This window comes from Ruditapes philippinarum, unplaced genomic scaffold (assembly GCF_026571515.1).
Source record: "Ruditapes philippinarum isolate M1 unplaced genomic scaffold, ASM2657151v2 ctg995_1_1_1_1, whole genome shotgun sequence".
Classification (NCBI taxonomy): domain Eukaryota; kingdom Metazoa; phylum Mollusca; class Bivalvia; order Venerida; family Veneridae; genus Ruditapes; species Ruditapes philippinarum.
Genome location: NW_026852401.1, coordinates 206,173 through 223,245, shown reverse-complemented (window position 1 = coordinate 223,245; position 17,073 = coordinate 206,173). Strand labels below are relative to the sequence as shown.

Here is a 17,073-nt window from a genome sequence, read left to right as displayed (position 1 = left end):
GTTATGACCAGCAGATGACCCCTATTGATTTTGGGGTTAAGTGGTCAAAGGTCAAGGTCACATTGACCTTGTAGGTAAAAACAGTTCCCGATCAATAACGAAAGAACCCTTAGGCCTAGGGACTTCAAACTTGATATGGTGATTGGTCATGATCAGTAGATGACCCCTATTGAGTTTTGGGTCAAGGGGTCAAAGGTCAAGGTCATGACCAGTAGATACTTGATAACCCTTATTAATTGTTTGATCACTGGGTCAGAAGTCATGCATAATTACCTTATCACATGAATAATTGGCTGCTGATAGGGGGCATACATGTTTTACAAACATATCTTGTTTTAAAGGCCCCTCAGAAATGCTTTTATTTTTAGTTCTCAAAAGTTATTTGATTTTTGGGTACTTTAATATTATCCAAAATGTTACGCATTTGCCAATTACCAGAATCATGATGCTCTTTTTCATCTGCTGCTTACAGCAATAGTAAATTAGTATTTTGTATGGAAGTCAAAATACTACTTTGTTTACATTTTGCTACTTTTATGACATATTATTTCACATTAAACCATTATTGACACAAAAAAATTCATGCTAGCCCTTTCTAAAGAAGTTATAAGTTACAGTAAAACTTGTCATATGTGACTTTCTATGGGACCATATCAAAAAGGTCACATATGACAGGGAGTCTTTTAATCCAGGTTCCCCAAAAAAATCATCAGTCGTTTCAAAATGCTATCTTTACTTGTTTGTCTTTTCTTTGATTGTGTTTTCTTTGTGTTACATATATGTAGTATTTAAATATGGTTTGTTGAAGATATAAGATATAATTTTATTTAAATACTTTATTATACAGTAAAAACCCGCTTTACGACCACCCCGTTTTCGAGACCAACCCGCTAATACGAACGATTTTTTAAAGACCCGAATTTTTTATTCTTTATTTTAATGGTCGCTAACCCCGATTTTGAGACCACCCCGTTATTCCGTAATGCGACCAGTAAATTCAGTCCCATTTCGTAAATTCTGTACATTTGGAAACCCATAAATACGACCGCGGGCACTTTCTCACCTTGATATTGACATGCGTGTATATTGCTGAAATCTTTTTGACACGTGATGTAAACAACAGTTGTCCTAGTTTTACGACATTTAACGACATCCAGTTTACGGCAGAGGTCAAGGTTACTTTGTATCAAACCCGGAAATGATCAATAATATTGTCGATAATTTCTTAATTTCACACCTTTAATGTCATAACTGGGGGATTAAAACAACAAAGTATTGAACAGAAAACTTTCAATAAGTTTTTAGAGGTGTTGCTGCTATCATTATCTCTTTCGTTCCATAATTTTAAACAAATACGATTAGGTTTTTGAAGTTGTTATCGGCGATGAAAACTGTGAAAATAATTAAAGGTTAATTGTTCGGTGTGCTTTGTAGTAAAATGGTGATTTAATAGAGTAAGTCGTGTCATTCTTTTAACAAGAATGTAAAAATATGTTTGTGTTTAAAGACATTCATAATACATTTTGTACCTCTTAAGAAGTTTAAAAATTTTATAATGTTAAAAAGTAAAAGAAAATAAATGAAAATAAAAAAATAATAGTGTATGCTTTATATCTCCTCATTTGAAATAGGTTAGCCCAGAATTAAGCATGTGTACAGTACATGGTATCCCTTAATATATTGCCTAGTTTTCTGTTTGGCCAAACTCATTAATGAGACCAACCCGCTATTAAGACCAGATTTGTTAAGCCCCTTCATTGGTCTCATTAGCGAGTTTTTACTGTAGTTAAAATGTTTTTAAAAATAAAAATGTTTACATGCATAATTATACAAATACAATGTATTATAGATATAAAATTTTAAAAGAAGAGTTTTTAATTTTGATTTCCAGTCTTCCACAGTTTTAACATTCACATCTCCTCTTTCGCCACTCATGGTCCCATATGATACTGTTTCTGAATTTGAAAGAGTCAAGCCAACCATTTAAGGCCTTAATTTCAGTCTTTCCCAGCTGTTGGGCAAATTCAATTGCTTTTGTCTGTATCATTGGACCTGTAAGGTTGATGTTTCTTCCCGTTACATCACGACACCATGCCAATGTAAGGTCGTTGACTTCTTCATTCCCTGGAAAAAGAAGGAGGAATGAATTTTCTGCTCATACATGCAAAGTTCAGACAGTTAGAAGTTTAAGTTTAAGTTTGGGGGGTGTAGTGTATAAACAGGCATTGTTGTCTTTTATTTTATGCTTTTCAGTGGATTACTGATTTATCCGTGAAAATTATATTTGATAATTTCACAGTGAAAATTATCAAAATATAATTTCACTTTTTTCAATGACGAAACTACTTTTTTAAGATTTTCCCCATGTGGTACCTCAATTTTATTTTTACCGACAATTCTGACAATGTCAGGCTGTTAAAAGAAATAGCAAAGCTGAAATAGATAAATAACTTAAATGTCAAAAGTAACACAGAGAGAAAACTTACTTCTATTCCTTCAAATTCCAATCACCAAATTTTGTCTCTAAATTTTTTTTGTTTCGTTTTTACAGTCTGAAAAATACATTCCTTCCCCATGCAAAACGGGCTCTTGATGACATTTGGGCATATTAAAGTATCCTACGAGCAATAACTGCCGTATGCTTTATGAAAAATTGAAAAGCATTGTCAGCCACCACTCGTAAAATAAGTTAAAACAACCCAGCGTTCCTTCAGCAAGCTTCCAATTTTTCCATTTTCCTAGCTCCTTTTCTGAATGTTTTCACTTCTGTCAACACTTATTTTTTGTCTGTTACAATCCTCAAATAAGTTTTCTTTCTTTTAAAAAGGTGTATGACTAACAAATCCAAATTATATCCTTCTGAATCTTACACAATTATTTTCCTCCCATGAAATACACAACTTTAAAAAATGGCTGCCGTTTACATTTTAGAAAGCCAGGTCTAATATAAATTCGCAGTAAGTAACAGAAATATGGATGGATGGTTGAACTTTTTCTCCTACAAGAATTGTTAGTTTTTATGATTAAAACAAGCGATCATTCATATTTTTTTAATAAAATGAATAAATATCACCGTCATTTAACCTTGATTGGCGGACTTATTTTTTCAGCTCAAGACTTCTTGTTTTAAATGAGAAATTCCGTTTAAATGGGGCTCTCAATGGGGGAAACAGATTTTAATATTAACGTTAAAATTATGGAAATTTCGTTTTAACTTGTTTTTAAGCATAAAATAAAAAGAAAATTTGTCTGTTTGTTGTGTAAGATGTAATTTTATTTCATCTCGTGAACTTTAAAAACAGTATTCTCACTCGTGGCTACGCCACTCGTGAGAATACTGTTTTTAAAGCTCACTCGATGAAATAAAATTTCATCTTACACACAAACAAACAAATATCCTCTATGTAAACCTTTGCTTTATTTTTCCTATCAATTTAGTGAAAAAATACGATGAGAGCGAATAACAAAAAAAATACCTATGAGATAACGACGACGTTTTGAAGAATTGGGCATGTTGTTTTCAAAGTCACTCAAAATGTCGGCCTTTCGCTTCTGGAGCGTCTGTATCTGGGTTTTGCCGACGCCATTTCCTCAGCAATTTTGTAGACTGGGGTGCCGGCATCAAGCTTTTTGATTGCCTGAATTTTTTCTTCAAGAGTCAGGACAACTCTTTTTTACGTGCTTTGTCAGCCATATTTGTATGATCTGAAGTGCCCGGATGTTTGTACATGTTTCTATCCGCACGTTCTATCAGTTTCTATCCGCACGTTATCGGACGGTTGTAATTTAATGTTTGGTCAAATAGGTAATCATTAGATTATTTATTTTTAAACTTGGACAGTTATAATGACTAATAGCTTCGTAATTATCAATTAACACCTTTTGCAATGGTGATAAACATTCGAGACTATGGCGCTCAATTTTGACGGACAAATGTCAATTGAAAGCGAGAAGTGTGAAAAACATAATTCTTGTGAAAATGAAAAAGTCGTTTAATTCGGTCATAGAAATGTAACGGGACGCTAAATTTAATGTTGTTAGTCGCGTCAGACAGGGAGTCGTTTAATTCAGTGACTTTATATAGTGATTTACGTTGGGCGGTCTAAAATAAGGTCGTATACGACAGGAAGTCGTTTAAATCAGTGAGTCGCTATGGCAAGTTTGACTGTATTTGTTTCTGAGGCTTTGTGTGCCTTTAATCAAACACATGTCGTTTGGTTTTCAGTCAGAATTATGACACTTAGCCATATAGTATAAAGAAAACAATCATGCAGAATTGTTTACAATTGTTAAAAGAATTATTGTATCATTAATTTCTACAGGCATTTATTTGAAATAATCTTACCAGGTTATGCTAATGATTTCACATATTTCTCTTTCAAAAAGTCAGTATGAACTGTTGTGCATGGGGGGATTTTCCTTGGAAAATTATGATAAATAGAGTAAAGGGGATTACAACAGAGTTATTAACTCCGGGAGAATACACTCATTGGCGACGCCGGTGAGCGGCGTCGTCTTATATGGAATGCTTTTTATTTTTGCCTATGGAAGGAGCTGTTATTATTAGCAGTTAGTTTCATGTTGAGTTAATTAGATTTATTTTGATTCGTAAAAATCAAGTAAACAAATATGTTGTTATATTTGTATTTAATAACTTTATATAAAAAGCATGTGCATTGTGATATTATTTTCACGAAATTGCAGGCTCAGTTTAACAGCTTGTCCCTTAGTTATTGACAATACTAAAACCCGGATTTCGAATATCGTTGTGGTCTACATTGATGCCGTAACCATTTCGTTCATTCATTTATATATTTTCAAAATTTTCTTACAAGAAGAAAGTTCACCTGCAAATGAGTATAAGGATAGGTAATGGACTGTTGTTAACGATTATCCTATTGATTTTATCCATATTACGTTGATCTGTTGCACAGAATGGTTGTTTTTACAAAGTGTACCAGTATCCGGATGTTGAAAGCTATCCGATTTTCTGCAATAACTGCTGTCACATGGTCATCTATTTTTTATGAATACTTTACCATTAATTTGCATGGCTTAATAAAACTGACTGAGCATTTCGTAATTTTAATGTTTAGGGTGTTCTCTTGGGTTTCAGGTTTTCAGTCTTTTAAGGGGAAGTAACTCATGTTTACTAAATTATTTGTTCTTTTCTGTCTACTCTATCTTTAGTATTACTTACTATTTTTTGTTTTTTATAAAATTTACCAGTTGTAAGGTCATCAAAAGCAGACAGGCCCTGATGAGTGAATATTGATATATATTTTTACTGGCTTTATATACCCTAGACCAGATTTTTCTAGTTTGTTCAGTTGGTACATACCTATAGGCATTCTACATTATAGTTTTCTTTCTACAAGATTATGAATTCCTGTCAATAGGATGTTATATTTATTTTTAACCTTTGGAACCTGAGAATTATTAATGTAATGTGCATACACATGTATCATTGTATATGGATATAATGTGTATTTCTGTATTTAAAGACTTACAGTTATGATGGATGAGACTTGCATTTAAATTAATTAATGATAATACATATATTGATCAGTCTGCAGGTTATAGTTGTTTATACCCAGTGTTAGCTGGCTAATAATAGTATCTATAACAGAGTTTATATATTCTACTAGATTTTGAATTCCATCCATTAGTACCAATATTAATGTTAGGATTTCATATTTATTTGATAGAAACTGGGAATTATTAATGTTATGCGCATACATGTATATCTTAGTATATTGATATGATGAGACTTATAATATTTCTGAATTTAAAGAGTTACAGTTATGTCATTATTATTAAAGGGATGATACTTTCATTTAAAGTTATAAATGATAATACATGTATTGATTGAAAATGTCCTGAAACTTGGATCAAGCAATATAATTGATAAAGTCTCAAAAAATCATGTTTTGAATGGTTATTCTAATTTTTTTCTAACATGTGCATAGATTGAAAGGGACAGCTTCTGTCTTATCTATTTGTAATGGAGGGACACCGGTCTCAATTTCCAAGCTTCAGGTCTCCTGAGTCAACCCGACAACAAACTTTTCATAGAGTAGATTGTTACTTGCCCTTGAATAAATTTGTACACTTAATTAAATAGCAGGTGATTTTTGCCACATGAAAACCAACAAAGTACAAAAAAGTAACAAGGCGCCAGACACAAAGTGGTGTGTTTGTTGCATTTTCATGTTTTCGCCCAGTGCCCTTGATGCAAAATACAAATCAGCCTTCATAAAATTTCACAAAAATCATAGAAAAGGGGTTAGTTTTTTATCCGTACAAAAAATAGATATTGTACATGTATTAGCACAGTTATGTTCACTTTCAAATTGACCTGTTATAAATAATGGCACAACCAATAGTTTACTGTCTAAGCCCTTTTTAGTAAAAATAATTATACATAATATATAAATTGTTATTTTAATTTAGACTATGAGTATGTAAGGTTTTTATTTCTTATTTATTAATTAAGAATTAATTATCTGTTGATTTAAAAATCTAAATATCTGTCACGGTTTAGAACTGTTCACTATTTAGGCCAGAAAATGTGTAAGCGCCCAGATAGTTCAATCGCTTACAGCCGCGGTACATTATTCTGTGGGTCACAGGTTTGAGTTCTTGTCAAGCTGAAAAATTTCTCATCCAGTGACTGCATATAACCATGAGTTTAATTCACTATGCTCTGTAAACATCAGAAATTCAAGGACATAAACCAATAGAGTGGGGAAATATGTTGTGGTTTAGAACTATTTCATTATTAAAGAGAAAATGTGTAGCCAGCCGGATAGCTAAGTTGGTCTTCTGAAAGTCATGGGTTCGAGTCATGGTCAGGCAGTTTAAGTCAGGGTTTAGAAGTGGTTTTTCTCATTTAATAGATTGTACTTTATTTGAAATGGACAAAGGCAGTATTGCGTGATACTTTTAGATCTACAAAGCATTTGATACAGTTGATCACACTATACTGCACATGAAGAAGTTATTTTTCTTCTTCTTCATGGAACTTGAAGAATCTGTCATATGTAATGACATTCTTACATGCTTCAAGTCTTATCTCTGATAGCAGCTGGTTGATGTGGCTGGTTCTCCTTCTACTACTGCTCTGAGTACCTATGGTGTCCCCCTGATGTTCATTTTAGGTCCTCTTTTATGTCTAATATATGTCAATGACATGTCTGCAACCTAAGCAATAAGCTTTATTATATGCACAGGCACAAGTATCAGACATGGGAAGAAAAAATATGAAAAATATTGATAAAAAAAACTTGTGTTCATCTTAAAATTGTCACAAACCAAAAAAAAAAGTAAATAATGACCCCCTTTAAAAATATACTTTAAGTTAATAGTATATTTTTAAAGGGGTCATTATTTACATTTTTTTTTTTTTTGGTTTTTGACACTTTTAAGATGAACACAGTTTTTTTATCAATCTGGTCATACTTTTTCTTCCCAGGTCCGATACTCGTGCCTGTGATTATATGATGATGACAGGTATCCTTGTATTTGGTAAAATAAATAGTAAGATTAGTTAATTGACTATAAATTGTCTTTGCATCTTGGCAAGACAGAGTCTTTTCTTTTTGGTTTAAGTTTCAACTTAAACTGGGCCTATCCTCCAGGTCACATGAAATGGTACTTCTATAAAGTACACATCTTTTGTTAAGTATTTAGGTGCAAACCTGGATCAAATTCATTTGGCGTCGCCCTTTGATGCTTTGCATCAATGCTTTTCTTGTTATAATATGTAACGATTCTAAACACGAATATTTTCCTCTCAGCTTGGCATAAAAATGATATTCTCGGCTTGAAATATAAGTGCATTTGGTTGTAGTTATGCGAGGCATAGGAGAAAAAAACTAAAAACAGTTGCTCTCATTAAAAGATCGTGAGCTTGAACTTTATCTGGCAGTCCTATATATATTATATCTTTTTATTGGTTTTTGGAAAATATGGATATTTGTTATAAATAGCACAAGATCAAGCTGGAATTATGTTAAAGTTATAAATGAAAAATGAATGTAAAGTACTAAACTAAAATAAGACCTTTCCATGCTGGAACCAAAAGTGATATGTTTTTGCCACCAGTGCAGAGTCAGGCCAATATACACATTTGTGCAGTCTGACCAAGCAATATAGTTTTTGCTTGCTGACCCATTTTCAAAATTCCTTTTTGATATGCCCAAAATGGGGAAATGGACAGTTCTGAAAAAAAATTGAAATGTTTTATTAATTTTGAGTCTTGGCTGAAACTCCAAATGATTTTAATGTAAACAGACTGGGCAGGCCAGATAATTACAAATCCTTGCTATATTGCTATACTATTTGTTGACCAGTCAACCTTTTGGCTGTATGCATTTTAAATATTTGATACTGTGATATAAACTATGTATGGTCTGGTACATCCCCTAACTCCCATTTTAGCAATGACCATGCCAAAGGATAGATTTTAGATAAGGATGAGTTATCATCTAAACTACATTAGACAGAAATGATTCTTATTTTCATTGCAAATTCATTTTCTACAAAGTTCAATAAAATATGGAGTGAACAGGTAAAAAATATATATACATTTCTTTTTGCTGAACAGAAGAAAAATTTCAGATTACAAAAATGATCTTATCAATAAAGATAATAATCATAGGAAATTTTTTAAGAAGAAATTAAGTGATAGGAGGAAAAAAAGAGGCATGTATTGCAATTTTGAAAAAATAAGGTATAATTATGTTAGCATATATTAAAAAAAGTTAACTGTCCCGTTACGCTCATTAAGGAGAACCTTTTGTAATTAGGCTCATCCTGTGGGCAAGTTGAAAGTTCTCTGTGATGGTTAATCTCGGAGATTGGGCTTTTGATTTGTAATGTAAAGGTTTCATCCTTGGGCAAGCTGAAAGTTCTTTGATTGATCTCTAAGATTGAATTTTATGGTCATTCAATTTGTTTTTCACCCCCTGATTCAGAAATCATGTGGGATCAGTAGTCCTTCACTTAATTACTGGTCAGTTAACCATGGAAGCTGGTAATTTGGACTTACTGTCTAGATATGACTTAAACATGTGTTAAGTTGGCGTAAAAACTAGAAAAAAAAGGCAAACTGAACATTACACATAAACATATGAAATATCAGATGGGAAGATACCTTGTTAGTGAAAAACAGAGGATAAATCCTGTGAAACATTAAGACTGTGGCATTGACAGATCATTAAAGTGTAAAGCCGTACTTGTTAAGTGAAAGTACATAGAGATTTGTCTAGTGTTAAATCATATAATATGAGAATATACTGTGATTTGTGGTCATTGAGAGAACCCTCCTTCAAACCACAAGCTATATGAGCCGTGTCACGACAAAACCAACATAATGGGTTTGCGACCAGCATGGATCCAGACCAGCCTGCGCATCCGCGCAGTCTGATCAGGATCCATGCTGTTCGCTTACAGACCCTATAACAAGTAAAGAAACTGATGCGGATGCGCAGGCTGGTCTGGATCCATGCTGGTCGCAAACCCATTATGTTGGTTTTGTCATGACACGGCTCATATGAAGTAGAGGATTAACTGCAACATTATTATGTTTTTTTTAAAACCCTCTGAAGCTTTAATTACAATCAAATAATAATGTAAGCTATGTCAGCATTGTTGAACATGATTTATTTTAAAGGCACATTATGCGTCAGGAATGAATAAAAAAATTCATTCTTTAGAATGGTCAAACATGAGATTTATAACATTTTAGAATATGTAAGATGCTGAATTACCTGAAAAATATAGCGCTGGATGTGAAATAAATTGCAAAAAATTACAGTAGCAAAATGTAAACAAATTAATGTTTTGACTTCCATACAATTTTACTAAATATCAAAAAGTAAAACAAAAGGGAAATGTGGTACAGAAAATTGGCCAATGTATAACTTTTTTGAAACTCTAGCAGGACACCTTGCAAGAATAAAAGTTTTTGAGAATCATCAAAGTAAACTCATTTCAGGCACATAATCGACCATAAGCTTGATTGTGAAGTAAAAGCTGCAGCTTCTATGAACCAACTAAAGTCTGCTTTCTGGAATTAACCAGCACTGATCTCAAGGTTATACAACCATTTTCTGAGCTCTGTTTTAAATCTGGGTATTTTCATTGGTCAGTGTACATTTTATGTTGGTTTCTGACCAATCAAATACTTAAGATCTGAGTCTGAGCTAGAAAATTTCTTTATAACCTCAGATCCTGATGTCATATGCAGGAACATGGTTGTTACTCAAGTAGGGCTCGAATTCCACAATCCTTGGGTTGAGAGGCAGAGAGCATGACCACTTGGTAACTGCTCCACTATCAGTCTATATAAATGCCTGCTTGATTTTAAACAAAATTTTCATTTAATAATAATAAGACTAAATTTTGTCAATTTTCAAATATATCACTCACACTTTATAACAAATTTATGTCAAGAAAGAAAACAAAATTTGTAACTTCAAAAGGATTATTTTTTGCCTAACCATATTCCACTTGAAATGTATTTCTAGGAAGTCTGGGTTTTTGAAAAATTATTGTGTATATTCAGAGGGGCTTAAAAGCAATCTGTTGCCATGGCAACCACACTTTACCTCTAGAACTTCCTTCTGATGATGCAATTGAGTATATGTCGAAATCCCTTTCTATGAATAAGAAAATTAATGGATAAAAATAGAACAGCAGTGAATTGTAGGATGTAATATGTTAGAAAACCACAGAGAATGATTTTGGTATTATTAGAGATTATAGATATATGAGATATAATATTATGCTGTTTCGGTTTTCGTTATTTTCTTTCCCTCCTGTACAGGTGTGAATTATTCTCACTGTAACAATATTTATACACTTCAGCCTCATTAAAACGCTCACGTTGGGGTCCAATGTCTCACCACCGTGTTCTAACAAGGCTCTCATTAGAACGCTCATTGCGAAATTACCGCATTACCCTACCCATCACATATTATATATAACGCTGATTTTTTTTTACTTACTGTTCAATGAATATCGACATTATCTTTTTCTAAAGCCATTCAATGATGTAAACATGTATTATATTCACAATAATACTAATTATATTTAAAAGAAACGAAAAACTTTTGAATCATTAATGTAGTGTAAACACTAACAGCCATTACTGTAATGACGTTTGATCAACTAGGGGACACAACTAAAGCTAAACTGTAATTTACAGTCCAGCTTTAGTTGTGTCCCTTAGTAAATCAGACGCCAATTACTTCCTGTCATGGCCTCTCTATTTACAGCGCAGGATTTTAAATTGATTTTGGGCTTGTGGGTTATTTAATTCAGCGAGGTTTACATGTCAAAGATATGTGTGTGAATTTTAGTTTTTTATACTCACCACCGGTTGCCAATTTCACAGTTATGATATGAATTTGAGATTTTGGAAACAATTTGACGACAGGTAAAACAACAAAAGAGCAAATAAACGCTTACCTAGGCATGTTTTTCACACCTTTGGCGCTCATAAATGTCCTGATAACAATTGTTTATTGTACTTGACAGTCAAATTGAGCAAGCGTTATAGCGCGCTATAAATTTAAGTCTACTTAAAAAAAAAAAATTTTTTTTTTTGGAAGTTTTTTTTTTTTTTTTTTTTTTTTGGAGCCAAGGTCTATGAGCGCTCTACTGAGATTAGCGTTATAGTGAAGAGCGAGTTATCGAGGCTACAGTGTTATTTGAAATTTAGAAACAGGGCACCACCTGTATATAGCTTTTCTGTATTTTAGAACTAAGAACTATGCAGATGTGATGATGTATTGAAATAAATATATATTTAACCCTCTCATGAGCTCTTAACTTACTAAGTCATGTAATGGATTTGTCAAGCTTGAACATTCAAAAGTGCATGTAAGGGATTTCAGTTTCAAAAGACAAAAATAGGGCAACCATCAGTATAGAGTCTGGATGGAGTTTGGACTGCATGACTGAACTGGTCAAAGGCTTGTCACTTTCATTTCCAGCAAGTTAAAAGTTCATGGACAAACTCTGCTCTAAATTTGAAGCTGTCCATAATTTTATGGTGTTACTCGTATAATAGTATAAATCTAAAATGTAACAGTCATTAGTAAGACTGCTGGCTTTACTTACTGTTGGTTGCACAGGTATGTACTTAGTACAGAAACTACTAGGAATACTCTTTTTAAAGGGAAATTTCCTTCAGATATTTAACAAAAAAAGAAGCAAAAAATACTTCAGAACATAGACCTTTTGAAACTAAGGGCTGAAGTTGTTGTTTTTTTCCCATCTCAAATTTCTGTCTTTAGATTGGTTAGTTGGTCATTGTAAACCAGTCAAAACGTTTCATTTTAAAATTTAATAGTTCTCTTTTTAAAAAAATTCATTTGACAGAATTTTAAGATTAAGGTCTTCAAAGAAAATGGAAGTGGTTGCAGGGAAGTTATTTATAATGTCTGCAATTTTTAACAAAGGTTTATTGGTTTTTAGTCATGTTTGTGTCACAACCATGTTTCCTCTTTTGACACCTGTACTGGTTAGTTCCTGGAAACAGACTCGGCAGTGATTAAAAAAAGCAACATGATTTCTTAATTGATATTCAAACTTTGATAAATGCAGACTTAACTAAAGAACCTTGTTTAAAAATGGTTTTGCCAGAATTTTGAATTATTTCTAAGAATAGATTGAAGTTGATTGGAAAACAATGGTGTTTTACGTAACAATGGTGTTTCACAGTTTTACGTAACCGTGACATTTTAAGTGCTACTTACAGCTTTTATTGTTAGGCTCTTGGCGTTAATGCATTTACTTGTTGCCAAATATTCTGAAAATATTTTGTGTACATGGCTATGTAACCTCCTGAAGTAATAAAATGATCAACTGTGTTCACCTTTCTGGTATTATTGGAAATGTTAAAGTATTATTGCTTGTGTAAGAGGCACTGGTTGATTCACATATTTCACTTGAATAAATTTTCCTTGTCAGTGTGTTTTTAATTTAAATAAAAGAATCAGATTGCTCTCTTTATAAAGATTTAAATTGATTTTAGTATAATTTGTTTTGTATCATTTAAAAGGCACATTATGTCTCGGAAACAAAACATTTTTTTTACCTTCCTTGGAAATGGCAGATATGAGTTATATAATGTTTATGTAAACGTTTAAGAGCATGTTAGATGCTTATCACCTGAAGAAATAAGCACTGAAAGTAAAATAATTTGTCATAAAAGAAGTAGCAAAATGTAAAAGCAGTGTTTTCACTTTTAAACAAAATCACTGTAACTGTACTAATTGCCAAAAAGCAATAAGAAACAAAAGTTAGTTCAGGTAATTGGCCAGTAAGGAACTTTTAAGAGTTTATAACCGGACACAAAAAAAAAAAACACTTCTAAAAAAATTGGCTCAAAATATTTAAGAAATAATATATCCCAAACTGTGATTTTATTGCTCAATAACATCACTGTTTGGAGTTCGTATGCGGAGAATTATATCACGAGGGCGTAGCCCGAGTGATATAATGATGCGCATCCGAACGACAAACAGTGATGTTATCAAGCAATAAAATCACCGATTTGGATATATTATTTCGATTCTAACACAACATCAACAAATAAATGCTGCCATACATGATAATTAGCTAAATTGCGCCTGATTTGTGTCCGTACTTATTGTCAACGCGTCACATTTTTAGTGGTTTCGTCACGTGTATAATGATTACGTCACATGTCTAAATATAGAACGTCAAACAGTGATTTTATAGCATAATAACACACACTTTTGGTTCTTCTATGTTCAATAGGGAAAAATGCCGGTCGTGTTAGAATATTCAATATAGTGAAAATTTAAAAAATAAGATTTCTTAAATCTGTTTTTCATCATTTAATGATTTAAGAGGGAGCCAGTCGTTAGGTGGTTTAGGTGGTTTGGTCACTCACATCATGTCACATTTGTGGGCTTGAATGCAACTTGAGATATTTTATTCTTTCATGTTAGGAATCTATCAAGTTAATTGATCGAGTGTTTGGTAAACTTACCCAAGTGCCCTTTGTGCCAGGAATGATATGCAGAGATGCACCTGGTAGAGGGTCCTTTACCAGTATAGGCATATTACCTTATCATAACATAGATTGGCAGTTAACAAAATGTTTTAGAAGATATTTTATATATATATTTATTTACTTACAGGTTCTCAACTGTCACAGACACAACTACTAGATCTTCAACAAAATATGGTCGCCATCGGAAACGACGACGGAAGCATAGGTTGCCACCCATTAGTCGCGTATGTACATGTATTCCAACAAATTTCAGCTTTATTGCTTCATTTTATAGTGCATAGTGTAAAACCATTTTGATGTTTTGAACAAATTTTGTTAGTGGTGATACTTACTCTGCTTATTTAACAACACATTTGAGAAGTATTTCTTTAATTTGTAATAGATATTGTTTCTATGGCCCTTTGTAGGGAGGCATATAGATTTGCCCTTGTCTATCCATACTGCTGTCCGCTTTTGACCGGAACAGGTTTGTTTTACTGACAATACAACAGAATGTTGGGGTCCTTTGGACACCTGTCTAGTTTCTTCCATTACTTTTACCACTGATGCATTTGAGTATCTATATTTATTGTATGGAAATTGTGAGCGGTTCAGTTTAACATTGGAAAAATTACAATATTTTCGTTATTTAATATATGTTGTATTTTTGTTGCTATTTCAGGCATCATCATTTTCCAGTATAACAGATTCTACCATGTCTCTTAACATTAAAACCCATTTCCCCTTTAAAAATATGGGAAAATATAACTCGGGAATTTTTAAAATGATAAAAAAAAGATCTCAAAAATTGTCGGGTTTTTTAACCCCTTTCCCAAAAAGGTCTGAGTGTAAATTTCCATTTCCGGCATTTATAGAGTTTGGGCGGACCGTATGTTTTGGTACTTTCCATGCTGTCTGACCAGGCTCTATACTGTTGTTAGCTCAATTAATTGGCAAATGGTCAGGGTTTTTGACTTTGAGTCAGTGCTCCAGTCTTCTGAAAGAGTCAGATTGATTTATTTTCTTCTATCTATGATGTTGATTTATGTTTGCAGGATATTCATTAAATATAATAATAAATTTTTGGGGAAAAATTTATTAAATCACAGATACCCCACTTTTTTCCTTATTTTATAAAAATTAAATTTTCATTTTTAAAAGTGATCGAGAGTTTGAATGCAAGTTTTTTATAAAGGGGTTTTTTTATAAATTTACAATCTTGCAGTGCTTTTCCCTTTAAAAATAGACAATTTTTCATTATTTGTAAGGTTTGCTTTTTTAAAAATTTTAAAATCTATTGGTGTTTTTGAACAAATGAGTATAGTTGGGGTTGTTTCTATCTTTCAGACACGGTGAATTTTCTCGGAATCAGTATTGTAGGTCAAAGTAACAAAGGAGGAGATGGAGGGATCTATGTGGGGTCAATTATGAAAGGGTATGTTACGAGTCTTTAAAGTCCTGAATAATTTCTTGATAATAGAATGGAGTTATCTTGCTTTGTATTAGGAACCGTTCTTTGTCAATGCATTAGAGTGTTGGCAGTAATCAATTTATTGTTGAAGAGTGTTGTATCTGATCGCATGACATTATCATCTATGCCAGATACAAAAGAAGGGGAATGAAAATAGAATTTGTATGAAAGTCTGAAGAAGGCCTTTGAAAGAATGTCAAAATAAATTTGAAATGAAGTGATAAGGATAATGTTAAGATTCAGCCTCCAATTGACCTACCGGTTACAGTGGCTGACATAAAATCATTTGCACCTCAAAACTATGAGTTTGATTTAATGGTTAAAACATACAAAGTCCTCCTAAGGGAGCTATGCAGGTAAAAACTCATGTCCCTGCATGTGACTGAAATAATTCATTAAACGGCTGAAGCAATAGAGGTGGGAAGTCATTTACACAGTGTATGGCAGGGTTTTCATTTCCATCTGAGGCAAAAGATGTACCAAAGAAAACAACAAATATGGCCAATGTTCAAGGGGGCTATTTTAATCTACAGGCTGAATAAACAATCTATTATAACATCATTTTAACCGATGATGAAAACTATGGTGTATGAGTGCCTTAAAACCAAGCAACCCATCCAAATAATATGGAAACAATAATAATAAGCAAGAATGAAATATAATTTATAAGTGTTATATTTCATATTTAAAGTGGTGCTGTAGCCCAGGATGGAAGAGTAGAACCAGGAGATATGATATTGGAGGTGAATGGTGTTAGTTTTGAAAATATGAGTAACGATGATGCTGTACGAACACTCAGAGAAGCTGTTCAAAAACCTGGGTATGTAACTTGTCCTTGGCAGAGTTGTCTCTCTTTGATACTGTGTGGTTTTTGCTATATCTAAATTCTTGTAATGTTGTTGGTTTGTAAATATATTATTAGTTATTTGTCAAGAGTTGTCTCTCTTTGATTTAAGAATTTTTTTTGTTACTTGGATGTTTGTAAAATATAGTAATAAATAATCTGCTGAGAGTTGTCTTTCTTTGATAAAACAATATCAATTAAGTTAAAAGTTATACTACTTCAAATGATGTTTCCATGAAAGTAAAGTTAATTGTAAACTGTAAGGTGAATTTCAATTTTTTCCTAATCTTTATTACAAGGTCATCACCATCTTTGGAATATGATATTTTTTATATAAATATTGAATGTTATTAGTTACTATAAAAAAATTAATCAATTTTTCATTTTAGGCCCATAACTTTAGTAGTTGCCAAATGCTGGGACCCAAATCCAAAAGGTTATTTTACTGTGCCCCGCCAGGAGCCAGTACGACCTATAGATCCATCAGCATGGGTCGCTCACACAACGGCATTAAAACAAGAGTACCTAAGTCGCGGTGTACCTAGTCCCTCATTGAGTAATATGACATCAACTAGTTCATCAATATCCAGTTCAATACCAGAATCTGAACGTAAGTTATTGCAGTCAGTCATACATATTAGTTCATTAATACCTAGTTCAGTACCGGAATCCAAATACAAGTTACGTAACTATGTCTGTCATACATTTTGTTACACTTTTCAAGGC

The 17,073-nt window shown here is 32.7% G+C and overlaps 1 protein-coding gene across 1 annotated transcript in view; it reads left to right on the top strand.

Annotated features, from left to right (window-relative positions):
- The window catches only part of LOC132759294 (segment polarity protein dishevelled homolog DVL-3-like), a 71,264-nt gene that overhangs the window by 14,162 nt on the left and 40,029 nt on the right, over window positions 1–17,073 (top strand). The window contains exons 5-9 of the mRNA XM_060751046.1: window positions 14,181–14,277; window positions 14,715–14,789; window positions 15,379–15,467; window positions 16,195–16,323; window positions 16,737–16,957. Coding sequence (XP_060607029.1) covers window positions 14,181–14,277; window positions 14,715–14,789; window positions 15,379–15,467; window positions 16,195–16,323; window positions 16,737–16,957 — 611 coding nt within the window. The remainder of the gene's footprint in view (window positions 1–14,180; window positions 14,278–14,714; window positions 14,790–15,378; window positions 15,468–16,194; window positions 16,324–16,736; window positions 16,958–17,073) is intronic.